The sequence below is a fragment of the Alexandromys fortis genome, unplaced genomic scaffold (assembly GCF_014885135.2).
Source record: "Alexandromys fortis isolate MF-2015 unplaced genomic scaffold, M_Fortis_MF-2015_v1.1 scaffold_97, whole genome shotgun sequence".
NCBI lineage: Eukaryota > Metazoa > Chordata > Mammalia > Rodentia > Cricetidae > Alexandromys > Alexandromys fortis.
The window spans coordinates 5,726,739-5,753,340 of NW_026067981.1; the positions used below are offsets into that span (position 1 = coordinate 5,726,739).

General features: G+C 46.6%; 1 protein-coding gene across 2 annotated transcripts in view; it reads left to right on the forward strand.

The window, feature by feature from the left end:
* The window catches only part of Rxrg (retinoid X receptor gamma), a 41,667-nt gene extending 19,286 nt beyond the window's left edge, over positions 1–22,381 (forward strand). The window contains exons 1-9 of one of the 2 annotated variants that reach the window (XM_050158329.1): positions 123–348; positions 6,224–6,368; positions 8,732–8,911; positions 12,269–12,429; positions 12,532–12,661; positions 14,179–14,311; positions 15,629–15,720; positions 17,019–17,124; positions 22,077–22,381. In XM_050158329.1, coding sequence (XP_050014286.1) covers positions 6,296–6,368; positions 8,732–8,911; positions 12,269–12,429; positions 12,532–12,661; positions 14,179–14,311; positions 15,629–15,720; positions 17,019–17,124; positions 22,077–22,224 — 1,023 coding nt within the window. In that variant the 5' untranslated portion in view covers positions 123–348; positions 6,224–6,295 and the 3' untranslated portion in view covers positions 22,225–22,381. Of the gene's footprint in view, positions 1–122; positions 349–6,223; positions 6,369–8,731; positions 8,912–12,268; positions 12,430–12,531; positions 12,662–14,178; positions 14,312–15,628; positions 15,721–17,018; positions 17,125–22,076 lie in introns of those variants that run through there. The other variant, XM_050158330.1, reaches the window with a different exon arrangement.
* Positions 22,382–26,602: the final 4,221 nt, after the last annotated feature.

Here is a 26,602-nt window from a genome sequence, read left to right on the forward strand (position 1 = left end):
GCCTGTACAGAGGGATCGGGGTTGAAAGGTCAGCTGAGAGCTTTGGTCCTGGCCAACTGGGCTGTGTGCAGAGGCCGGGCCAAGTTTGGCTTTGGAAGCTATATTAAGCTTGCCAAGTGCTGGTGAAGCAGCCTCAGACAGCGAGCCGCGCTCTGGGCTCGGGCTCCGGGGCCACATGCAGCAGAACTTTGCCCAGTTAACCAGGTGACACCCTCAAAAGGTCTCGATGTTAGCTGCAGAGACTTAGGCTCTGGAGCCTTGGCTAGGGCTTGTTCCTACATCCCGTCTTCTCTGCTCAGCACTGAGTATGTGGGAGCTCGCCACTGAAGCATGCTCTTTCCGTGACCTGTGAGTACAATTCGGGAATCTCGCGGGGAGGAAGTGCTTGGTGTGGGAAAGCAGACAGGGTCTCCCACGCTGCTCTGTTATTATGCTCTTTGAACTCCTCTGAGTGCACTCTGGGTTTTCGATCTTGGGGACCGAGGAGAACTGAGCTGGCACGGATCAGACAAGGACCGTGTGACCTTTCACAAGCGACTTTAGCTCCCTTCTGTTTAAGTTTCATTTTCTCTGTGTGGGGCACAAATGCTTGTCCTGGTTTTCCTAAAGGGAGTTTAATGAATGCAAAGGAGATATGGATTTGAAAATGCTTCTTGAGGTCTGTAATGCCCTGTGGCAGCCAGAGGACATTATTATTATTATTATTATTATTATTATTATTATTATTATTATTATCATCATCCCTATTCCTATATCATGTATATATTGTACAAACTGATCCCTGACTCAAGCACACTATGTTGCTGAAAGGGTCTAGAGAACATACACATGATTCATATACATGACTGAATCACACACACAAATATATGATTTATATATATACACGTATATGAATTATACACACCTATATAAATTATATCTATACACACATGCACATACATGAATCATATACCCATGGGTTATATACACATATGTTACATATGAATTATATACATTTGATTTATATGCACATTGAATAGATATGAATTACATATAAGAATTATATATATGTATACCTATATGATTCAGTCCCTTTTGGGAGCATCTTGGTAGAGTGAGCAATTTTTAGATACCAGATCTAGATCTGAGAGGGTACCTGAACACTTTCACATAGTCATCTAGGCTACAGATCTCATTGTATGCGTGTTCATGTGTGTGCTCATGTGTGTGTGCAAAGCGCTGTATATTTGTCAGCATAAATCTGTTGGACAGACTCTGAAAAGGTCCCACAAATATTTGGTGTCTCCCTCCTCTCTCCCCACTGGCCTCTGCTGCCTGACCTGGGTGCTATCCCTATTGATTTGTTGTGGGGGGGAGGGGGCTTGGTACTTTATTGACAATTGAGTTCTTACTCTGTCAAATGTTTACATTTTTATAGAAAATATTTTCATAAAACTGCAAATATTATAGTTGGAATAGACTTAGAGAGCATCCAATCTGATGATAAAAAGAAACCTAACTATAAAATCTTCAAACAAAATTGTATTTGGAAACCTACTATACGTGTCAATTAAAAAAAGACTCGGTTAGCTGAGTATAATGGTGCTCACCTGTAATACCAGTGCTTGGGAGGCAGAGGCAGGAGGATTATTTCAGAGCTAGCTTGGGATACAGAGTGAGACTCTGTCTCAAGCAACATATCAGAGCCAGGCAGTGAGTGGTGGTGCACGCCTTTAATCTCAGCATTTGGAAGGCAGAGACAGGCGGATCTCTGTAAGTTTGAGGACAGGCTGGTCTACAGAGCGAGTTCCGTGGCAGGCTCCAAAGTAACAGGGAAACCCTCACTTGAGAAAGAGAGAGAGTTCAGATTTGGTGAAGCATGTTCAGAATATAAGTAAGCTCAACTTTTTCATGTCTAGGACACACACACACACATACACACACACATACACACACACAGACACACACACACACACACACACACCCCATATGAAAAGCACTGATCTAGTCCAGAGATGAGGAAAACAAATTCTGATAGGACCTGGTCAAGATCTCTAGTGAGAAAGAGTGAGGCCAGACCCACCACAAGATTAGAGATGGGTTCTACACCCCGCAATAGGATCAGAACCCTGAGCCTGGTCTGGATGGAGTAACTGAGGCTGAAGGCAGCTCAGAAGTGGAGCCGATGTTCTGAAATGGCTCCAGAGGTATTCAAAAAGCATCGACCACTGGCCAAATCTGCACAAATGAGACGAGCCAGTGTACTCCTGTCTCATTCTGAGGACGCAGCCAGCCTGTGTGTAGTGGCAGGTCAGACCGCCTGCTGAATTTCAGATCTAAAGTGCTTGTTTCAGCGGGGCTGCCTCTAATGGGATGAGACAGCTAAGGTTCAGGGACTCGGGGGCCAGCCAGCTAATAGGTCTGTATTGACAACAGCTGCCTTCCATACCCTGCACCATTGTCTCAGCCCACACAAATGCCAAGCCAGTCAGAGGGTGAATGGCGGAGAGGACATCAACTCGCTTGTCCTGACCCCTTTGTCCCACCACCACTGGAACTCATGAGAAGTGGGAAAGAGGCTGCTGACTCAGAATGGGGAGAGAATGTGTAAAACTGTCCTGTCCTCTGTGGCTTTCTGCAAGGACAGGAAACTGCAAGGGCAGGTGAGGACCTCATGCCTCCTGCCAGCCCCAGCCAAGTACACAATGGAGGAGGAATGACCCCGGGCACCTAGCTCCCGGTGATTGGCCTTGTGAGGTACCTAAGTATGTCTTTTCCCATCCTTCCTGTCTATTGCACCCCCTGCTTCACTGAGGCTGAGTTTGAAAGCCATAATCCCTCTGCTCAAAATTTCTAGTGGCCTCTAATTCCATCTCCCCAGACAGGCCACTGAGCCTCCGAGACTCTGTCCCTGCCCATTGCTCAATCTCATCTACCACCCACATCTACCCCGTGGGTACAGTTGCTGCACAGGTTCTTGGGTTTCCCTTCAGGCCGCATTCAAAGTCTTCACCTTACCCATCATCAGCCCACCCACCTGCTACCAATTTGGGGGCAGGTTTTATCCCAAGGGCTGTCACCTTCAGGAAGTGTTCCCTGATCTCACAGAGCATAATTTTTTTTCCTTCCTCAACTATCCCACCCAATTTTATTCGGCAATTCCCAGAGGCCGTACCTGCATATTCTTGCTGGTGGAACCTCCACAATGTTACTGAATGAATATAAAAGAAAAACCCATGGCAAGGCTATTGTCTTCATATAAGAAATAGGGCGCTATAGAGATGGTTCACTGTGTGAGAGCACAGGATGTACAAACATGAGGACCTGAGTTCAAATCCCGGGACGCACATACAAACCTAGATATGGTTGCCCATGAGCCTGTAATCCCAGTCTTGTGTGGGATGGAGGAAGGGAGATTGCTGGTGCCTGCTTGCCACCAGCCAAGCTCCAGGCTGAGCAAGCGACTGTCTCAAAAGAATAAAGGTGAATAATGGAAACAGACACTCGACATCTTCTCTGGCCTCTGCATACGCACAGGCGTACACACCTGAATAGCTCACACATGTGTACCCCCTCAACCCTACACGGAATAAAACAGGAAGGCCTCTTTGGGTTGTCGTGAGGACTTTCAGTAGTAGTTAGCATTGATCTGGCTTCCAGAGATGGTCAATGCATTGATTTCCCTTCTGTGGTTACTGCAGGGTGCAGCTGCAGAGCTAGGGGATGAGGTGGGAGGCAAAGGGGTAGTGATGTCTTCTTGAGATGATGATCTTTCTTGTCCACCTGAGGATGTGAGGACAGAGCTGTGACCAGCCATAAGGCTCACTCTTTGGGCTCATCTGATGGAATGGCTTCCATTTATATGGGTCCAAGTGTTAATTGATAGGTCCTTGGGGCACTTAGGAAAAGCCTAGAGCTCACAGTGTCCTGATTCATACCATGCCAGTGGTTCTTTTTAAAATTTTTTTAATTTATATTTTAAAATGGTTTATTTTTATTTTATGTACATTTGTGTTTTGCCTGTATGTGTGTCTATGTGAGGGTGTCAGACAATTGTGAGCTACAGACAATTTTGTAAAAATTTAAGCCCAGGTCCTCTGGAAGAGCAGCTAGTGCTCTTAACCACTGAATCTTTTTTTTTTTTTTTTTTTTTTTTGAGGCAGGGTTTCTCTGTGTAATTCTGGCTGTTCCAGAACTTTTTCTGTAGAACAGGCTGGCCTTGACCTCAAAGAGATCCACCTGCCTCTGCCTCTCTGGTGCTGGGATTAAAGGCATGTGCTAACACTGCCCATGTTAGCGATTTTTTTTTTAAACCTGTAAAGGTACATCCGTGTCATGAGTGAAGTGGTAAAAGTCCCACTGCAAGATCAGTCCTCAGACCCACCATGAGAGAACTTCCAGACACCAACCATGGGCATCATTTTCTTTCAAAGTTCCCAGGTGTGGAACGTGTCTGCACTACACAGACGCAGGGTGAAAGACTGGACATGGGCTCCAGATAGCCTGGCTTTAACCTCGCATAAAAAGTGGGAAAGAATTCTTCCATCACACATTTTCATCCATCATAAAAATTAATAAAATATTCACAGCCTTTAACCCAGAGCCTCTGTCTGTCTCCCATGCTCAATAAATATTTGCTTAGTGAATTGAAAAGCTGGTGGTTTTAAAAGGAACCTAACTTGACGCTATTATCGGCTGTGTTTTACTGGTCTTTCTTTCTCCACTGAAGGCCCAGAATAGGAGAGAAATCGCACCTCTGGTTCAATTTGGACTTCTAGCTACATGGTTAGACAACATAATTAAACTTTCATGGAGATGACAGGAAGTCCGTGGACCCTGTGTCAGCCCTCAGATATTTTCCTGATGTTTCTAGCAGGTTCACATATGCAGACTTGCACCACCTCCCTTCCTTCCAGTTGCCTGTGCATTGTGTGTGCGTGTGTATGTTTGAAGACACACACGTGTGTGAGCTTGCCTATGGAGGCCAGGGGACAACTTCAGTTGTTCTTTGGGTGTTATTTACATCTGTCTTACTGTTTTTGCTTTCTTCTTTCCTTCTCCTCTCCTCCTCCTCCTCAGCCTCTTCCTCCCTCCTTTTCTTCTTTTGATCCTGGTCTTTCATTGGTCCGGAACCTGCTGCTTTGCTTAGGTCAGCCCTCCAGAGAGTCCCAGGGATCCACGTGTCTTCACTTCCCAAGCCCTGGGTTTCTGAGTGCATGCCACCATATTTTAACTTTAAAAAACCTGTAGCTTTGACTCAGGCACTCCCACTGCACAGGAAGTACTTTCCTGACTGAGCCCCTCTAATATCCGTTCATAATTGTGCATATTCTGATTCCTTGAGGAAACCAAACATTTTTTGAGGATGAAGAAACAGACCTTCTAGGTTATATGTCTCTCTTAGTCCTGTTGAGAATGCTGCTGGGTACCCACAGGCTGTTTCTGACTGGATGACTGCCTCAGATTGGTTCAACTTGTTTTCTGATGATGGCAGACACTGAGCTCCAACTTCTTGGACACCTTAAGGGCCCCAGCATAAGTGGGGAGGAATTGTTCAACTTTGACAAGGAATGGGGACCAGGAAAGTCAAGCTGACCTACTCAGACATCCATAAGCACCAGCTCCACGCTGTGAGGGGTGGGGTGGGGAGAGGGGCTTACCAGGCATTGCGGAGACAAAGCATTGGGGCTAGCATCTTCAGTGAGTTCACAGAGATGAGTCAAGCATCTGCCCTTCTCTTCCATTTTTTCATGAACCTAAACTAGTGGTCTTTGTCTCAAAGCCCTGGGGAATGTCCAGTGATTGACTAGTGAGTGGATTTGCATTTTAGGGTAGGAGGAGAAGGCTTGGCTTTTAGCATCTGCATGTCTTGCCCAAGGGCCATAGCTCCTCCTGGTGCCCTGCTGAATTTGCTGTGAGTAGTTGATAAAACATTTAAAATCGCACAGCTGACATCGTCTATGTGTGCAGTACAGTTTAGCTCAAGTGAAACACATGAGTCAAGGGAAAACAGAGGTGTGCTGTGTTGCTCTGGTAATGCTTTAGCTTCTAGAAATGAATTCTTTCATCTTGTGCACCTGTCCCATGGTTTTACATTCATGTCACAGATGAGCAGTTGGGAAACTCTGTACTTGGAAGTTACTTCTTGAAATGGAGCTAAGTGCACGCTCCTCGCAAGAGGCTTGGGGGATTGGGCTTGCCCTGCCTATGTCTTATTCTATGTTTTTGCTTGCATCTCTTGCAGCTAAATGTGGTCAACAGTGTCAGCAGCTCTGAGGACATCAAGCCCTTACCAGGTCTGCCTGGGATTGGAAACATGAACTACCCATCCACCAGCCCTGGGTCTCTGGTGAAACACATCTGTGCCATCTGTGGGGACAGATCCTCAGGTATGGATCCCCTGAAATGGAGTTCCAGAGAAGGGTTCCCTCCTCTGCTCCATGTGTATACAGCACCCAGTGAAATGAAAAGACCCTTTACAGTGGTTCAGTGGGACCGGGGGCGGAGCTATAGATATTGTTCATGGGGTCCAAAGCCTGTAGTCTTGATGATTCTAAAACACATTTTCTATCTTGAAAGATTGGCTTCCATGGAAATGTTTCAGAGACTACTCTCTGGAGCAACACAATAGTGTGCATGTTTGGGATTGAGATGTTAAGTGATGATCAAATATCCCATGCTAAATTTTCTTTAATTTTTAAAAAAGTATTTCTTATAATCATCGAGTGTCCCAAATACATAATTATAAAACCAATAAAAAATTTCCATAATATCCCCATGAAAGAGAAACTCTTAAATGTTTAGCCTATGATGTTTTATCCTTTTACAACATGCTAGATCTTTCTTTTTTTTAGCATGCCATTATGGACATGAATGTGTTTCCACTGGCTTGTTCTCTTCCATTTTACCAAAATTGCTTTTTTCCCTTCCTCTCCATTCTTTCTGTTCCAGCTTCTTCCTCCATCAGTTTTTTTTTAAAGACATTTGAGTTTGAGAACGAGAATGACATGTGTGCTGGGTTCCTGCTTGTAAGACCAGCACTCAAGCACTCAGTGGTGAGGCAGGGGGATCGTGAGTTTGAAGTGAGCCTGGCTTACACAGTCTTCTCCTATTAAAATAATGAGAAGACAAAGCATGCCTGTCTATAGCAGGACATGAGGGCTGACTGAATGTGTCTCCATCTTCTCAGTTACTACATCAGGCTGTAACGTTGAAAGCTACCAGTACCTCAGACTTCCTCAGCTTCATGACCAACATTTGCCTGCTTTTAGAACTCATTTTCAAATCATAAAGACATGACTGGAGCCATGACAGAGTGTCAGTCACAGCCCAACAAAGCATTTGCTTCGTTTTGGTTGTTTTAATGGAAGGTGGTATAGGTCCCTTTGCGTGTAGTAAAGTCATGGGATGACTATGGTCAAATTAGGGTCCTGCTTCTCAAAGTTGAATATTCCAGAGATGAAACTATTAAGTTACCTGGGGCCAAGATGAAGGCCCATATTTATCATTACTGTGAATTCCAAAAATTAGCATAGCCAGTGAATTCCACACAGCGAATTATCGGGCAGGCTGTCTCACACCAGCACCTCATAGGATGATCTCCATTGACAGGGAGGCTCTAGGGTGCATGAAGTGACATTTGCAAGTTCCCAGGGACTTCCCATGCATTTTAGCATCAACAGAAATAAAACAGAATTAGATAGCTGGGTCTGTGACTACATGGAACCACATTTTGTATTCTAGAATCTGACCTAAAAGTGTTTTAAATGATCCACTTCACTACATTTCAAGTTCTGTGACTCCATCCGTGTGACCATAGCTGCCTAGTGTACAGCACAGAGGCTTCCCTTAAAGCAGTGGTGCTCAATTTTCCTAATGCTGCGACCCTTTAATACAGTTCCTCATGTGTGGTGATCCCCCAACCATAAAATTATTTCATTGCTCCTTTATGACTGTAATTTTGTTGCTATTATGAATGATCAGGTACCTGATATGCAGAATATCTGCTATCCCCTGTGAAAGAGTCATTTGACTCCTCCCAAAGGGGTCGTGACCCACTGGTTGAGAACCACTGCCTTAGCGCAAGCACTGTGATTGACTCCCGGTATCTGTATGGAGACAGGGGTGGCAGGCAGCTCTCTTGACAGAAATTAGCCATTCTGGCCAGGCATAACTGTAGGTCCCAGAGACAGTGACGCATGCAACCAATTATTCTAGATGAAGCAAAATTACTGTTTACCAGTAATGTATGTTCTCCCCAAGCTTGGGTATGCTGCTACGCTGTAAGGATTGTATAGCATTTACATCAAAGGCAGTAGCTCAGGATTGTTCACAGTTTATGGCACAAGATAATAAGTTTTAGTGGCTTCCTGAGACCTTGGGCTTCAATTTTGAGAAATATCAATTAAGCCAAGGTTCTTCCCCTGCTGGATACTAATACATGGCAATTAAACAGCTTTTTATTTGTTATGTACACTCAAATATTAATATTGAGCTGGGGTGGGGTATTTCCTTATCCAAATCCAAGAGATGTTTTGATAAAATAAATGTCAACAAAATCTGAGGTAAGGCATTTTCTAATGACGCTGTCTGGGACAAAAAAAAATGGTATTTATGCTAACTTTGGGTCCTGTGGTGCATTCTTTGGGAGTCGTTATTGGTGCTTAGGGGCTATAGCTGTCTCCTTAGCGGGTAGCCACGGGCTTCGTTGCTGTACGAAACCTGAGTCTATGGAATATTCTCTTGGAACCAGGCAAACACTACGGTGTGTACAGCTGCGAAGGCTGCAAAGGCTTCTTCAAAAGAACCATAAGGAAAGACCTCATCTACACCTGCCGGGATAACAAAGACTGCCTCATCGACAAGCGTCAGCGCAACCGCTGCCAGTACTGCCGCTACCAGAAGTGCCTGGTCATGGGTATGAAGAGGGAAGGTAGGTGCCCGCTGCTCCCCTCTACTCCAGGAGAGCAGCTTGCGGGCCAAGAGCTATGAAGACAGAAGTACAAGGAAGAGCTGGGCTGCACTGGACGCCGGGAGGGAGAGGTTTGATGTGGAGGTTAAGATGAGTGTAGGGACTCTCAAGGCTTACCTCCAGAGCTCAGCGGGCAGGAGACATCTCTCCCTCTGTCATCTCTCTCCTCTGGGAGCCCAAAGACGGGTACCCACACTGGGCCCTCTCGGTTTTCCTTCCAGTAAGAGGGCAGCAGGTCTCGGAGGTGTCAGAGGCCTTGTTCTCTGTGGCACCAGGGAGCATCAGACTGACCTTCAAGGTAGAGCTGGCTTCCTGCTCCAATCTTTGTCTCACTCAAGGGGAAAGGGCAGGTTTGCCGCTGCCCTCTAGGATTTATAAGCCCGGTCAGCTATAATCCTTTTATGTTGGCATATCCCTCGGTCTTGGTGGATTATTGGCATTTACAGGTCTGACGAACTGGCCTTCTCAGTTCCGGAGAATGTCACTGGGCATTTAAGCGGTTTCAACTTTTAATTTATAGTGTGAGTTAGTGGGCTCTCCTTGTGTCAGAGCGTAACAAATCTGAAAGTGCTCTTTCCTCGTTGGTGTTCCTGCTTTAAAAGATGGAAAGTCATCCTGCTAAGTAACGCAAATGAATTGAAGTGGGCAGTTAATCACTAGAGGGCTTTGTGCAGGTGCCCGCTGTTCCTGGGGAGTCTCCGTGGTTGTGCAGGAAGGATGGCCTCCTCTTGCAGGTAGAGCGACTCACTGAGTGGGTTTGCTCAACACCTCTTGTTATGGGGTTGAGGAAGTCACCAGAAGAACCAACGAAGCCCATTCTTAGAGGCGATGCCACCAACAAGGAAATCTGACAGGAGAAGGGCACCTTTTGGAATCACCCAACCAACAGGAACCAGTCCACAGATGAGGAAAGGACGCCGAGAGCCAAATGGCAACCCAAACTGTCTCCCTGCATCCACCCTTGCCTCTCTGTGGCTTTCCTCAGCTGAGACACCAGTGTGAACATGACGGCCGCATCAAGCCATTCCCCACCAAAACATCCAGATCTCACTAAGAGAAATGAAAAAAAAAAATCCTTGCTGTTTTAAGGCTATATATGGTATAGACACCCTTTTGTCCTGCTAGTCCGGGTGCCCTGGTGCCCTGGAGGCAGTGCAGAAGGGTCTTCAAGTGGGCTCCGGAGCTAGCCGGCCTGGGTCCCTAGGCTGCCATCAGCACTTCCTAGCTTTTGACTTCAGGCAGGTTATCCAGTTCCTGTTATCGGAAGGGGCTAAATGAGATATAATAACCTATATAAAGTATTGAATATGAAATATAGCTTCTGATTTGGAAAATCCTCCATCATGTTGACTGCTGGAGAACCTGAAAATAAACAGGAGCTGTTGACTACGTCGATGGGTGAAGCTGGTGATGAGCTAGGGTCCTGGGTTCTCACGGTGCTCTCTGTAGCAGAAGCTGAGGGTATCTGTCACGCAGCATAGCCTCCCATAACAATGCGCTGCTTCAACTATAGCAGTGCGGTTTATAGTACTGACCGGAGGAGAGAGCAGCCACTTCTTACCCTATTAATGGCAAATGAGAAGTGGAACACAGTTTGTGAAGCTTCAGGGTTTTTCCTCAAGTGTTACAAGACTGTTTGAAGAGTTGATTGACGATCACAAAAAGAACGTGACTCGGTTTGTTTCTCTTTTTAAGAATCAGGACAAATAAGAATGAATTGATTTCTTAAAGATATGTGCAAGAGCATTCAACTTCAGCCAGAAAATCCGACTGAGAGAAAAATATGCACTGTAGTTCCCGCAGGTTGTCACTGAACAGACTCAATGAGAAAGGAAGGGAAGCAGAGAGAGAGGAAGGCAGGGAGACTGTGGGAGAGACACGAGCCCCCAGGGCAGGGACACACAGGGAAAGGGGAAATAGATATTCTATGCGAAATTTTACATTGTTTTGATAATCCCCACAAATCCATCTCAGGCAACCACCGAATTCAGCCCCATGGACAGGGAGACCACGGCTTGGGAGGAGGCTGAGTGACAGACAGATCTGAGGGCATCTGCATGCATGTGGCAGAGGTGTCTTTGGCCCCCGAGTCGTGTTTGCTTTTCTCTCGCCTTCTTTCTCCTCTCTGTTCTTTTTCAATTCTTTCTTCTCACTTCCTTGTTTTCTTGTCTCTTTCCTTTCTTCCTTTTTTCCTTCCCTCCTCTCCTCTTCCTGTTTCTCTGGGCCATAATTAACATTGCTACCTGGTAGGGATTATTGGTGGTGGTTTTTAGGTCTCTTCTCTGGTCTTGAGTCATCCGTCTCATTATTCACAAGAGAGCCTCAGCGTGCAGCACCACAGATCCGGTCCTTCAGATAGCCTTCGTAGCTCGTCATATTCTCTGAGGATAAAGGCTCCTTAGCCTATGGGCAGGAAGCAGTGAGGGAGAGACCTGGAGGAGAGGCTGCTTGGGAAGGTGCTTTTAACCAAGTTAGATTAGAATTCGTTCCTTAGGGGGATACAAACCATCTTCCAATATCGAATTCTGCTCGTCGCTGCTGGGACTAAGCTGGAAACAGCAGCCTTGTAGACAGAAAGGAACCCAACAGAAACTCTTCCCCTTGGAAGGGCAGTGTGGGGTGTGGGGTCTGCCTGGTACCCTAATGTGTGGACCGAGCATTCTGAGAGCTAGCATGAACTTTACTGAAAACGCCAAGTTTGGGGAATGCAGAAGTAACTCCAGCCTACACCTCTGCCTATGTGCCCTCCCCCACCCATGAAATGAGTGCACATTCTGAAATGTCTTCTAGGTGACATCCTTCCTCCCCTTCACTTACTAAATCCCCACAGCTGGCTCCCTGAAGATCTTCCCTGACAAGTCGGATCAGGTGATGTTGTGTTCAGGCTGGTGCACAGGGGGCCTACCTAATGGGACGTGAATGCCAGGGCTGATACATAGAATCTGACAAGGGGAGGTTTTGCAGTAATGGGCTTGCTCCTTAACCATTGCGTGCTCACAGCTCACCAGAGGCAGCAGAATAGGAAGGAGGATGGACACAATGGAGATAGCAAGGAGATGGGGGCTCCTTTGAAGAAGGGTGGAATCGGGGCTTAAAGAAGCCAAGACGGAGATTGTCATTGTAACGCAATGGAAACGATTAAAGACCCATCCCTACCCTCACAAGGAAACAGCTTTGCTGTCTTCATTCCATCTGTCAGCATTACAGTGTCCCTGGTTCAATACCATGATGAGTCTCATATTATACAGGAGTCTCATACTATACTGGAGAACTGGTCCTTGGCCCTCTGTAACCTCTGTCGGTCTTGCCACACGCCAGCTGTGCAGGAAGAAAGGCAGAGAAGCCGGGAGCGAGCTGAGAGCGAGGCCGAATGTGCCAACAGTGGCCACGAAGACATGCCCGTGGAGAGGATTCTAGAAGCTGAGCTTGCTGTGGAACCAAAGACAGAATCCTACGGTGACATGAACATGGAGAACTCGGTATGTCGGATCCCATCCAGCCTCCCTTTCCTGGTTGAGACTGGACGTCACAGAGGGGTATTTAGAGTCCCAGGACCTCACAGAAACCCATTCCTTTTTCAGACAAATGATCCTGTTACTAACATATGCCATGCTGCCGACAAGCAGCTTTTCACCCTTGTTGAGTGGGCCAAACGTATCCCCCACTTCTCAGATCTCACCTTGGAGGACCAGGTCATTCTGCTCCGGGCAGGTAAGACATTGGGGTTCGTCTTGCCCTGAGACAATCCCCAGGGCTACTATTTTGAAATGACCCGTGGAACCCGGAAAGGAGCAGCTTGCAATTCTTGTTTCTCATGATCTCACTATTGGAGACCAGGCTGGACTCACAGAGACCTGCCTACCTCTGCCTCTCCAGCACCGAGATTGAAGGTGTGTGCCACTGTGTCCAGCCCTTCTTTTATGTCCTTTGCAGACCTGTACATTTAAATGGTCCTCCCATAGGACTTCCATTCCCAAATGAAATCTCATTCGTGGAAAGTAGGGCTTTTCTCCCATGCAAAAATTTCTGTAGTTTTATACTTTACATTTAACTTCAAAGATTTATAAATAACTTTATTGAAGATAATTTGAAGCGCATCTTACAGCTATAAGACTGGCAAATAAGGATATTTCCACCTTACAGGTGAATAAGAAAGCTAGAGATTTGGGGGGCTTGGAGAGATGGCATGGATGGTGTGTAAAAGTGCATGCTGTACAATCGTAAGGAACTGAGGCAGGCTCCCCAACACATGTGCGAAGAGGGAAGTTGGCTGAGGTTGCATGTGCCTGTCACCCGAGCTCTAGGGCTTAGGAGTGGCACGGAGATGGGAGGATTTCCAGGGCTTGCTGTCCAGTCAGCTTAGCTGAAACAGCAATCTGAGGGTTCACCGAGGGGCCCTGTGTCTTGAGAGTAAGGGAGAAGAGGGATGGAGTAGTAATGCTAAGTGTCCTCCTCTGGCCTCCACACATGCACATATGCACACATGCATATGCACACACACATACACACACACACATATGCACACATACATACACACACATCCAAGAGAGAGAGAGCAAGCTAGAAATTTCTGCCTAGGCCTGTTACCTGGGGCTCAAGGCTTCCTCCACCTCGAGCGTCTTTGTGCTGCGAGCTTGTCGCCCGTATCTGAGACACTGCAGTCTGTTGACATCTGCCGTAGCTCCTCGTTGTCACTGAGCCATCAGGGAGATCTCATGAGGACCGGCGGAGCACTGGGAACCGGTCCACTCGCGCATCCCTGTTAGATGCTGAGCGATCGCCGGGCGTCCCCCGAAAGCGACATACTGTGCTGTTGCTATAGATGGCACCGAAGAAACACAGCTAGGTTGTCAGGTCCTGGGACGGAGACGATGAGCTACAGTCACTGTCTCCGTCATTCAGCTAACAGTGACTGTTGTCTGGCAGAGCTTCAGTTCACATTTGTTGGCAACGGTGACAAAAAGAGTCCCCGTTCTCGAGCTGCCACTCTAGTGTGCATCTAAGAAGCTGCAGGGGTTTGTGCGGAGCCGCGACGTCAGGAGACTCTGGCCCTGGTCTTTCCTTTGTCACTAATTACATGTGTCACCCTGAGCTGCAGCTTAGCCTCCCCGTCCCGGGATTTTCAGTTCTGCTTCCTTTACATGGGATGATAAGCCATGCATTGCTGACTACCAAGGAGGCAGGCATGTGACTGATTTCCCCACAAGGTCTCCTCTCTACGCTTGCAGGGTGGAATGAATTGCTGATCGCCTCTTTCTCCCACCGCTCGGTATCTGTCCAAGATGGCATCCTGCTGGCCACAGGCCTCCATGTCCACAGGAGCAGTGCTCACAGTGCTGGCGTTGGCTCCATCTTTGACAGGTTGTGAATCCCCTCGGTTTCCAGTATTTGCACACAGTGTGTATATGCACATTGCGTATACACACACTTCTCTCTCTCTCTTTTTCTTCTTTCTTCCTCTCCCTCTCTGTAATGCTGATGTACAACAGACAGGTGCATATGACTATATCAAAACCATTTTGCTTTTGTACTGAGACAGTGTCTCGTTCTATAGCTCGGACTGGGTTTAAGCTTGTGATAATCCTCCTGCTTCAGTCTCCTGAATGCTGGAACTATAAATGTGAGCCCAGTTTCCAGAGATGATTAAGCACATGAAAATATAAATCTGGAGATGGAGAGAGAGGGGTTTGGGCAAAGGTGATTGTAATAAAATAGAACAGCATCATTGCCTGACAGATGAAGGGCTACACTCGTGCTTTTGACCTGGGTGGACCACTGACATCAGCTAGTAAGCCGCAGGTGAAGAAGTGGAACAACACATCCCAGGGGCCAGGGATGGAGAAAGGGTCTAGGATGCATCTTCAAGAGGACTGCTATGTTGGGCTTTTTTTTTTTTTTTCTGGACTCTTTCTCTCTGGATCCCAGATCTCTAGGCTACAGCAGAAGCGAGCTCAGGCACAAAGTGACACCGTGGATGGCAGAGACTCTCTCCCTTAAATGTACTAAAGTGCATTTTAATAAAGAAAAGAGTAATAGAAATACAATATAAAGTATATATAATGTAAAGTAAACAACGAATAAAGTAATAAGTAGATTGGTGACTTGAAGCTGAAAGAATGGGCTTCTGGTAAAGAGGAGAAAACAGTCAACTGAGTTCCAGTATTCAGCCCCCCCCCACCATGAGTGTTCTCTTTGGGAGACATACATGCTCACCTTACAATCTGTCTCTTCCCCGTCTTTTCCCTTGATGCTCTCAAGCACTTTAATGGTTCCTGGGCATACTTGCCCTTGGACCCGTGCTGCCTTCTTCAGGTTCTTCTACATGTACAGTGTACAGTGTTGTGGGCTGGCTTTTCCTGCTGTGTTTCCAACTCGTTCGAGATGCCTTTCTATTCCCTACTGGGAGGTTATTGCTTCCTGCCTGGAGAACTCTTGAACTCATTCACTCACTGGACTTTTCCATGAAACTGGTAGTTCCCACACCAGTTTCTTCTCCACACTGTATGTTCCTTAGGATGAGGGGCTCCATCGTCTTCATCCCTGCACCCCAATACCATGCCTTCAGCAGTGTCTAGAACCTGAGCAGGTCCATCACGAGCAGTGGCGGGATTTGTTTTGTTGGTCCTTGGCCTGGAACTCATGTTTCTCTCTTTCCCTGCCCTTGCTTCTCGTGAACAGAGTCCTCACAGAGCTGGTTTCCAAGATGAAAGACATGCAGATGGATAAGTCAGAGCTCGGGTGCCTGCGGGCTATTGTGCTCTTTAACCCAGGTGATTTCTGTTTGACTCGGCACGGGTGTTTGTGTATGTGTGCATGCGTGAGTGTTGTTCCTTTCTCAAGGCGAACCTCCAGGGCTCTGATGTTATTACCTACACCCACCGCCATATTTCCAAGCTCAGTTGAGACAGAGCAGCTTGAGCCCAGAACCCATCAGAGTGGAGAGCCTCCTCTTTACCACCTTCCCTCTCCAGAGCCATCCTGAAAGCATTTTAACTGGGTGTGGAGTCTCATTAGGTGTGTGTCGGGGGCAGCTGGAGATGAGAAATACAGCGACTCACTGTGAAAGAGAAGGAGGGGTAAAACATGGTCAGAGTCTGGGTATATCTCTAGGTAAAGTCTCTGGGATCTGCTGGTGGATTAGACGTAGGGTGTGGAGGAAAGACAGAAGTCAAATGTGTCTCAGGGTGTTTCATTTCCCAGAACAACTGTAGAAATGGAATTTCCATTCATTTGACATGGGTAAAACTCTAGGGGAAGCAAGTTCTAAGGGTGAGTGGGTTGGAACCAAGATTTTGTCTTTGGACAATGAACTTGGAGATGGACAGTAGACATCTCAGCGAAAAGGCTTCACAGGGGAAATCAGGACCAAAGATGTATGTATGTATATATGTATTATGTATGTATGTATGTATGTTTGTATAAAAGCTGCCTACCTCTGGCTGCACTGGGAGGCAGCCACAAGCCTGAGGAGAGATCAGTTGTGAGCAGAGACTGCAGAGCAAAGGGCTGAAGACTGAGAATCTCACAAGCTGGTGGGAGAAATAACTGTCAAAGGAGCCTAGTGTGTGGTCCCTGGGAAGGGAGCGGCATCCTGGAGGTCCAGATGCAAAGTCCTTCAAGAGGAGGAATCAACCAACTTCATCAAATGTTGCTGTGTGTGTCCAGTCTTCTGAAGTAGCATGTGACACAGGGCACCCTTTAGCTCCAGGATTAGGGTAACTCTGCCGCAGGCCATGGATGGGTTTGGTGTTCATGCCCCATCTCGCCACACAGTTACATTCAATATGTAGAAAGCATCTGGTACACGTGTGAACGTCACTTTTCAGCAGAGGGTTTGTTTCACTATCAACAGTTGAAAGTCCGTAAAGCTGCGCGTTCGTTAGGGAGATTATGCCCAGAAAGGACAGCTGTCCAGCACAGGTGATCTGCCTGCTTCCCAGCTGTCCCCATGCTCGAGTTCATGTGTCTCTCCTAACGCTAGGGGAGGTGGCCAGTATGACAGGGACACTGTCTGGAGGAGTGTCTGGCTGAGGCATTGACCAAAAGTTAAACCCATTGCTCTCTGCAGATGCCAAGGGTTTGTCCAACCCCTCTGAGGTGGAGACTCTTCGAGAGAAGGTTTATGCCACGCTCGAGGCCTACACCAAGCAGAAGTATCCGGAACAACCCGGCAGGTGAGAGAGTGATAAGAGAATGACCATGTTAACGGCCAGGCAGCTTCTCCTCATCCCCATTGACTGAGCGCCTCCTGTGCTGCAGGGGCTCTGTAGACCGACTGTGCTTACGTCAGCACAATGAAATAAAGGCTCAGGAGAGGTTAAGGTCTTGTCTGTCCATATCGCCACTCACAACCCTAGCGTTAGTGCTTAAAGCAATGGCTGTAGCTAGAACAGCATCTTGTCCCATCCGCCTGTGGGTTTGCTTTTCGCTGTTTTGTTACCAGCAGTCAGAGTTTGAAAACATTAAATGGGAAGTTCTAGAAGTGAATTCATGACCTTTCAGTGGTTTTTGTTACAATGTGCTACTTTGATGGTTATAATTTGTTTCTGTTGTTTATCTCTTACTGTTTCTAATTTATAAGTTTAATTTTCCATTGCTACATATGTATATATGTGCACATTTTCTGTGTCTATCTGTGTATATGCTTGGTTGTGTCTTCAGTTTCAGGAATGCACCCAGGGTATTGGGACGTGCCTTCCTCAGATTGGGAGGGGCACTCTATACATATCCTTAAATATTAGATGAACAAGGGAAGAAATGGGTTGATATGGGAATGTGTTCCCCTTTCTACCAAGTAACAGACTCAGAAAGGACATGTCACTTAATTGAAATCGCAGAACCGGTCACTAGTGGAGGTGAGATACGAACCCGAGTCTCTGAAGTGACATCATTGCTCTCACAGTCTCTGCTCCACGGTGACTGTCATGCAGTACAGAGGACAGGCTCCGAGAGCTGCTGGTCCCGGGCATCCACCTCTGTGACCTTGCTCCACTATCTGGAACATTATTATTTGGTCTAAGCAAACCTTTTAAAGGTTTTCTACAAAGCATGGTAAGCAAAGAATTTTCCCTTTCTGCTAATGATTAAAATGGGAAACTGTGATCCTCGTCTTATAGGAAACAAACGAAACAGAAGACTGCAAGAGACTGCATTAGTTTTATCTTTAGGATTAAGTGTATACCCCCAACACACACCAAAGCTTCCAGCCCCAGATACTACTAGACCTGCTGTTCTCCAAGCTGTTCTTTTTCTGGGACTAATTCTGGGTCCTGCTATTAATCATTAAGAACAAAAGCACATCCCAGAATAACCTGATTCTTTTTCTTCCCAATTAAAACAGCAATGTCTGCTTCATTCGAGGAAATAGTTGTTAGAATCAGGTAATAAAAATCTATTGTAAATATTCTGGGTAAATATTGCTTTGTTCCAGTGTCCGTGTGGTTCCATGTGTCTGTGCATAGACGTTGTATCTACAGATGTGAGATTGTGTCTTTCATCACCTTGGTTTCCTCCTTTGGCCATTCTAGGGATTTTTATCAGATTATTGAAAGGAAAAATACTTTCCATAGTTTTGTCATATTTTTGCAGTGTGATTATATTTTCAGTTGCTTAGTCATTGCCCCGTGACTGGCATCTAAGTGTTTCTAGATAGCACTTTTAAAATTTTAGAACTAGTGTTTTTCTTGGAAGAGACTGCCAAGGGCCTGGCTACCTCTAGGCCAGTGGTTCTCAACCTTCCTAATGCTGTGAACTTTTAACGACAGTTCTTTTTTTTAAATTTTCTTAATTGCTTCTTTTTTAATTAATTTATTTATTTATTGAAGATTTCTGTCTCTTCCCCTCCACTGCCTCCCATTTCCCTCCCCCAAAAAAGTCCCCCTCCCTCGTCAGCCCAAAGATCAATCAGGTTCCCTGCCCTGTGGGAAGTCCAAGGACCACCCACCTCCATCCAGGTCTAGTAAGGTGAGCATCCAAACTGCCTAGGCTCCCACAAAGCCAGTACGTGCAGTAGGATCAAAAATCCATTGCCATTGTTCTTGAGGTCTCAGTAGTCCTCATTGTCCGCCATGTTCAGCGAGTCTGGTTTTATCCCAAGCTTTTTCAGACCCAGGCCAGCTGGCCTTGGTGAGTTCCCAATAGAACATCCCCATTGTCTCAGTGTGTGGGTGCACCCCTCGCAGTCCTGAGTTCCTTGCTCGTGCTCTCTCTCCTTCTGCTCCTGATTTGGACCTTAAGATTTCTGTCCGGTGCTCCAATGTGGGTCTCTGTCTCTGTCTCCTTTCATCGCCTGATGAAGGTTAATATTCAGAAGGATTCCTATATGTTTTTCTTTGGGTTCACCTTCTTATTTAGCTTCTCTAGGATCACGAATTATAGGCTCAATGTCCTTTATTTATGGCTAGAAACCAAATATGAGTGAGTACATCCCATGTTCCTCTTTTTAGGTCTGGCTTACCTCACTCAGGATAGTGTTTTCTATTTCCATCCATTTGTATGCAAAAATCAAGAAGTCATTTTAACGACAGTTCTTTATGTTGTGATGACCCCCTCCCCCAACGCACACTGTTATGAATCGTAAGGTAATTATCAGATATATAACGACCAGCAGAGTGAGAACCACTGTTCTGCATGCTAAGAGAGAAGCCGACTCTCAACTGGAAGTTTGGGAAAGGGTTAGAGGCTGTGTCCCCTGTGTGTCCTGGGCTTGTCCAGTGTACCTTGAACAAGGGGTGACATCTGTCTGAGCTCATAGGTGGTTTGGCAGGTGCACAAGGGGAGTCACTTGGCTTGTGAGGCAGGTAACTAACCTTACACAGGCTGGTCACCTCGGACTTCTGACTTGCATGCTGGCACTTCCCTGCCAGGGCACTTGTCACCATGGTGGAGTGCTGCCACTTTGTGGACAGGATCGAGCAGTGCACCTCATGGGGCTCAAGGTCTTCGGGAAAGTTGGAAGCAGAAACTGCAGCAGAGTGCAGAACTTACACGCATCACGCACATGCAAGAAGCACCTTCAAAGGCTACCTTGCTGTGACACACCAGCCAGGATGCAGTGACTGCGTCGGCTGATGCATGTGTGCATTCCATGAGCTCGAGCCTTAGTTCCCAGTGACTGGGAGAATAATGACAGCCCTAATCTCAGTCTAGCCTTGCGCTACAAAGGCAAGCTTTTTGTCAGGGGAGTTGAGCAGGAGGGCAGCCTCCTTCTTGACACACTTTCCCTTTGCTGCAGGGGACATGACATTTTATCATCAAGAGTTCCAAAGTTTGTGTCGACAGTGGCTATATCTTGAATTTTTTTTTTCATGTAGCCAAGAGTGATCCCTGCCTTCCCTGAATTTTTTCAGATGGTGCCAATTTGTTTTTCTTATATTGATTATTTTTGTCTTATTTGCGTGTATGCTCATATAGGTGTGTCTTTGTATCCAGATGTGCACACATGTGCATGTAGAGGCCAGAAGCCAGTCTTTTTAGTTTTTGAGGCAGGGTCCTTTTTTATGTGAGTACTGGGTATCGAACTCAGGTCTTTGAGCTTGTATGGTAAGGGGTTTACTGATAGAACTATTTCCTCAGCCTCAGTGCTGTGGTTTGAAATATCATGTGACATGGATATAGAAGTATGCACATTTCCAAGGAACACCAAAACTCCAATTCGAAACTTCTCCTTGAAATGAAAAATTCAAGTCACATAATCCAATCAAAGAACGCTTCAAATCAAGGGACGGAGTGGACGGTGCAGATGCCACACGAACTCTTCCCACGTTACTTCTGCCCTTCTGCCCTTTTCTGGACTCACAGTGAATATCCCCATTATAGAATGTATGGGCAAATGCTAAAGCATGTGTGCATGAGAGAGGAAGGATGTTTGCACACACACGTATGTGAGATTGTGCGTGCACGGCGACCTGAGTATGCATATGCCTATGTGATGCGTGTGTGCACGTGTATGTATGTAAGTGTGCACGTGTAAGTGAGGGTATGCACAAGTCCATGCTGGGGGGTGTCTTTCTTGTTGCTGTGATAAAATGCTCTGGCAAAAGCAACTTGGGGAAAAGGACTTCTCTTGGCTTACAGTTCCTGAGAGATACTATCACGGTGGAGCAGACAAGGTAGGCAGAGAAGCCTAATGGCAGGAGCAGGAGGAAGCTGGTTACATTGTACCACACTCAGGTGGCAGAGAGCAAACATGAAACAGGGCCAGGCTCTATGCCCCCTCTTACCCGCCCCTCCCCTAGTGACTCATTTCTTGTAGTGAGGCTCCCTGTCCTAAAAGTTCCACAACCTTTCTACGTAGCGCTGCCAGTTAGGGACCAACAGGTTAAATACATGAGCCTATGGGAGACTTTTCACACTCAAAACACAATGGGGGTGGTGGTGAGAGTGGATGTAAGGGTTGTGTGCATGTGTTAGAGTAATGGGACAGGCACATATGTGGATCTCGGGTGTGTGAGCATGTGAGATCAATGTATGATATATATATATATATATATATATCCCAAACAGACTGGCTAAAGCTCAGAGGAGGAAGCGGGTCATATAATTAGTAGCGACTGGTCGATTGAAAGCTCAAACACGGTTTTGGAGGCAGATAGAGATCACACAGCCTACAACCAGCTAGACTGTGAAAAAAAAGCGAGGTCTCCTGGGAGCAGGGCAGGGTCTGTGGTCATGCCTGGTATGTGGCATGTCGGAACATGTGTTCATCTAGTGGTGATAGCTGTCCCAAGAACAGCACACCTCTTGTGCCACGCCTGGTTCCAAGGGCTCACACTAATCTTGGAAGGCTCCAAGGAATGCAGGGGAATGGCTGGCAAGGCAGGCAACGTCAGCCGTACAGTTCCATGATCGATGTGGTGTGAGGGCTCTTCTGAAACATGTCATAGAACTCAAGACTGCCAACATGCTGTGGGATCCTGGTTCTTCTTTAACATGAACCAGCCCTTTAGCTGCTTTCCGAAGTTTGTAGAAGCCCTTTGGGTTGCAGTCCTCCAATTCCTTCATCTCTGCTTCTAGACATCTCTATGGCAGCTTGGTGGAGACCCGTCAGTCAGTCTCTACCACCGCAGCCAGGTGCAGGTGCCTCTTGCCATTCCCTAGTCACAATGCCCCCTTGGCTTCCCTTCAGGTTTGCCAAGCTGCTGCTGCGCCTCCCGGCTCTGCGCTCCATCGGTTTGAAATGCCTGGAGCACCTCTTCTTCTTTAAGCTCATTGGGGACACCCCCATTGACACCTTCCTCATGGAGATGTTGGAGACCCCACTGCAGATCACCTGAACCTCCTCAACTGCAGCTGCCCCACCCAGGGTGACCGACTGCTGGGCTGATGTGTGTGGAGCCCTACCCTGCACACTGTCCCCTGCCTCCCACTCTGGCTTCCTTTCCTGTCCCCAAAATGTGATGCTTGTAATAAAGACAACCTTTCTACACATGAGACTTTTCTAGGTGGAGTTTTGTATGGGCGTTAAAGGTGACTTTTCTTTGCTATCTAAGAGGCTGAGGTCTTTCTGGAAGTTCTTGGGAAGAGTAACCAAGCCTCTGTACATATGATTGGTTTAAATTATTTTTTCACTTGCCATGGAAAGCAAACAAATGGAACAGAAAATAATAAATAAGATGTTGGCACTTCTTGGAGTGTGTGGTGTTTTATTGTGCAGCTGTGAGGCTCTCTGGGATGTGGAGGATGGGGGCCAGGATGGAGCCTAGCACTGGCTCTGTGGTCCAGAGCTGGGTTAGGAGCTAAGCTGGGCTGGAAGCTGCTGCTGGGAAGAAGGAGAAGGCATCCTTTAGAGATAGCTTGGCTCCTCTTTTCTTTCTCCCTCCTCCTCTACCTCCTCCTCCTCTTTTAGCCCCTATCAAGCCTGTATTCACAGATATGGAAAAGGAAATGGGGGCTATCTGGGGAGGAGTGTTAGGGTTTTACTGCTGCTTCTTTTGGGGGCGGGGAGGCAAAAAAAGAGGTCTATCCTTAATCCAAATGAGAGAACACAAAGACTTGTTCAGTGATTGCCTGCCTGTGAAAAAGGAGGCTGAGGTCTGACCTCCTGTCTAGCTACCCACTCTAAGCAGCAGGAACACAGACCCCCAAGCGCACAGCAGGCAACCAGAAATGCTTGAGAGGGATTGGACTTTTATGAACATAGACACTGATGCGTTTCTTGAGGCCTCTAAAGACAGAGTTCCATCTTGAATTTGCCCTTGAGGTTAGGAAAGAGGGAAACATTGCCTATGCCATCCATCTATGTGGATCAGCTGTTGTCCAACCTCTTTGTGATGCAGAGGTCTTTGGGGGGCTTCCCGAACAAATTGTCACCTGCCCAAGCACTTGACTCTGTTTCTTGTCATCTCTTTTGTGATGGTTGGTTTGATTGCCAACTTGATACATCTAGAATCCCCTAGGAAGAGTGTCAGGAGGGATTGTCTGGGTCAGGTTGGTCTATGGGCGTGGCTGTGGGGGAAACTGTCTAATGCTAATTGATATGGGAAGACCCAGCCCATTTTGGGCAGCACCATTCCCTGTGGTAGGGTCCTGAAGTGTGTAAGAGTAGAGAAGGTGGCAGGAGGTGGTGGTGCATGCCTTTTATTGCAGCATGCGGGAAGCAGAGGCAGGTGGATCTGTTTGAGGCCAAGCTAGTCTATAGAGCAAATTCCAGGACAGGCTCCAAAGTTACACAGAGAAATGCTGTTTTTATTTAAAAAAAAAAAAAAGAAAGAAAAAACAGAGGTGAGTGTTGTGTCAGGCTGCTTGTTGGTTCCCGGCTGCCCAGCCCCGAAATAATCACACAGAAACTATATTATTTAAAACACTGCTTGGCCCATTAGCTCTAGCTTCTTAATGGCTAACACTTACATATAATTTAATCCATTTCTATAATCTGTGTATCGCCATGTGGCTTACTGGGTAAAGTTCCCAGCATCTGTCTCCAGTGGGGCTACATGGCTTCTCTCTGTCTCTGCCCTACTTTCTCCCAGCATTCAGTTTAGTCCCCAACCCCACCTACCTAAGTTCTGCCCCATCAACAGGCCAAAGTAGTTTCTTTATTCACCAATGGTATTCACAGCATATAGAGGGGAATCCCACATCAGGTAAGCTGAGTAGTTAGACATGCATGCATTTATTTCTCTGGGTTCTCTCCTGCCCCCCCCCCCCCCCACTCCTTTGGTTTTTGGAGTCAGTGTTTCTCTGTGTAACAGCCCTGGCTATTCTGGAACTCACTTTGTAGACCAGGTTAGCCTCGAACTCACAGAGATCCACTGCCTCTGCCTCCTGAGTGCTGGGATTAAAGACATGTGCCACCACTGCCTGGCTTTCTCTCTGTTCTTGACTGCCATGTGACTGGTTCCTTCAAGTTCCTATCGTGACTTCCCCACGATAATAAACTGCAACCTAAATTGTAGCCAAATAAACCTTTTTCTTTAAAGTTGCTCTTCTCAGAGCAGGAAATGAATGTAGCTCACTTCCTCAAATGCTCAATTCTCCAGTGGACAGAGGAAAAGAAGACCCCAAAGAGAAACCATGGTAATGAGAGTGGGAGAAGAGCAGCGGAATGGACCATCTAACTTTGGATGGGACTGGGCACTTTGGTGAATAATAGGAGCTATTTTGAGCATCATCCTGGGTACTGTCAACAGGCAAGGCAAAGGAGCATAGTAGAGTTTGTCCAAAGTTGAAAAACAGAATAATAAAGCCATTTCCAATTCATTGTCTATGTGTAGGAGGCACAATTACAGAAAGAATTAGAAAAACCAGAATTATAAAACATGCAGGCTATTTTTTCTTCAAGGGAAGAAAATGACTAATGCCTGCTCACCCTGAACACTGGCGTGGATGTTGTCTAGTTGATCCTCTGCTAGCCTATGAGCCAGCCTTCACCTGAATACCCCCAGTATCCTGAGCATTGTCTTTCAGTGAATAGAACCCATCCTTATCAAAGAGGTTCCATGTGCTTTGCATTCTCAATTAATGGAACCCATCTTTGTGCTTACGACAAATCCTTGCTCCTAGGCCCTTCCCCTGAGCATGGTGTCTCTGTGACTAGGAACCCATTCTATAGTAAAGGTCACAGGTGCTCAGCTGAAGAGCTGTGCCTCTCAAGGGAGTTTCTCCGTAGCCATGTCTAAAGCGCTGCTGTGATAACTGTCCCATGAAAATCTTTCCCTAAAGTTTTACTTTTTTAAATATGTAAGGAAAATTAACCGCTTGGTCAGATTCTGGAAGTTTTTGACCCAGCACCTGCCAAAGTGATTCGGACCTGAGTTTTATTTTTTTCCTTACACGATTGTGTCCCTGTCAACTGTGACATCCGTAAAGACCCCAACAATCTACGGACTTTGGATATCTCATAATGCCAGTTGTTCCAGTAAATACCAGGGCTCCAGGCATCCACCTTCTTGATTTGTCCTTCTCAGGGTATCCATACCTTTAGCTTCAGTAATATCTTTTCTGCTTCGACTTGAGGGAGCCGAGGTAGTCTGTCTGAGGTCTTCTGTCCCAAACCTCAGCTCAGTGACTTAGTTTTGCCTCAGAGAGAAGGCCAAAGGCAATCGAGATGTCCTAGGATAGCTCTCTCCTCCTCCTCTTTTTCTGTTTTGTTTTGTTTGTTTGTTTTTCAAGACAAAGTAGCCCTGACTGTTGATTGTCCTGGAATTAGACCAGGCTGGCCTTGAACTCAGAGATCCTCCCGCCTCTGTCTCCTGGGTGCTGGGATCAAAGGCATGTGCTACCACCACCTGACAAGTTTTCTCCTTAATTTATGCATCTACAGCACAGCATTCCAGCCAGGCTAGCTCTTCCACCAATCAGCTGCTGCCTCTGTGTTTGCCTTTATTCTCTGCCTGACAGGACTCCTTTCCAGTGTTCCTGTTCCAGCCCCTCTCACCCTCTGAGTCGGCCGTCACCACCTCTCTGTACAAGCATTTCTCATCTCCCCACCTCTGCAGGTTTGCACATTATTTTGTGTCTCCATCTGAACACATTTCATACTGTGCTATATTAGGTATATTAAGTTCATATCCTATTAACTTTACTTGCAAACTCCTTGAGCAGAGATCATGTCTGATTAAACCATTTCCACAACAGCTTAGAGCCTAGCACCCAGTTCAAAGTTGGCATTCAATAATTTTTTTTTTTCCACAGCAGGTATTCAGATGGAGCACCACCTCAACTCCCCACCCCACCCCCACTCCAAAATCTGCCCAGTCTCAGAAAGCCCGCGAAATGGCGGAGATGCATGGGATCACACCTGCAGGGTATTTAAACGACCTCCCAAGGGAAGGCCATGGGGTTTTCAGGTACCGTCTCCCCATCTCCTCTGTGGAAGCTGGGAGACCATCCAGGAGTGTTTTACTCATTAAACCTGAACTTTTAATGATTATTTTTAAGTTTTATTTTTATTTTATGTGCATTGTTGTCTCTCCTGCCTGAGTGCCTGTGAAAAGGATCCCCTGGAACAGGAGTTACAGACATTTGTGAGCTGCCATGTGGGTGCTGGGAATTGAACCTGGGTCCTCTGGAAGAGCACCCAGCATCTTTAGCCTTTTTTTTTTTTGATTTTGAAGACACAGTTTCTCCGTAGCTTTTGGTTCCTGTCCTGGAACTAGCTCTTGTAGAGCAAGCATCCTTAGCCTTTGAACCATCTCTCCAGCCCCGACTTTT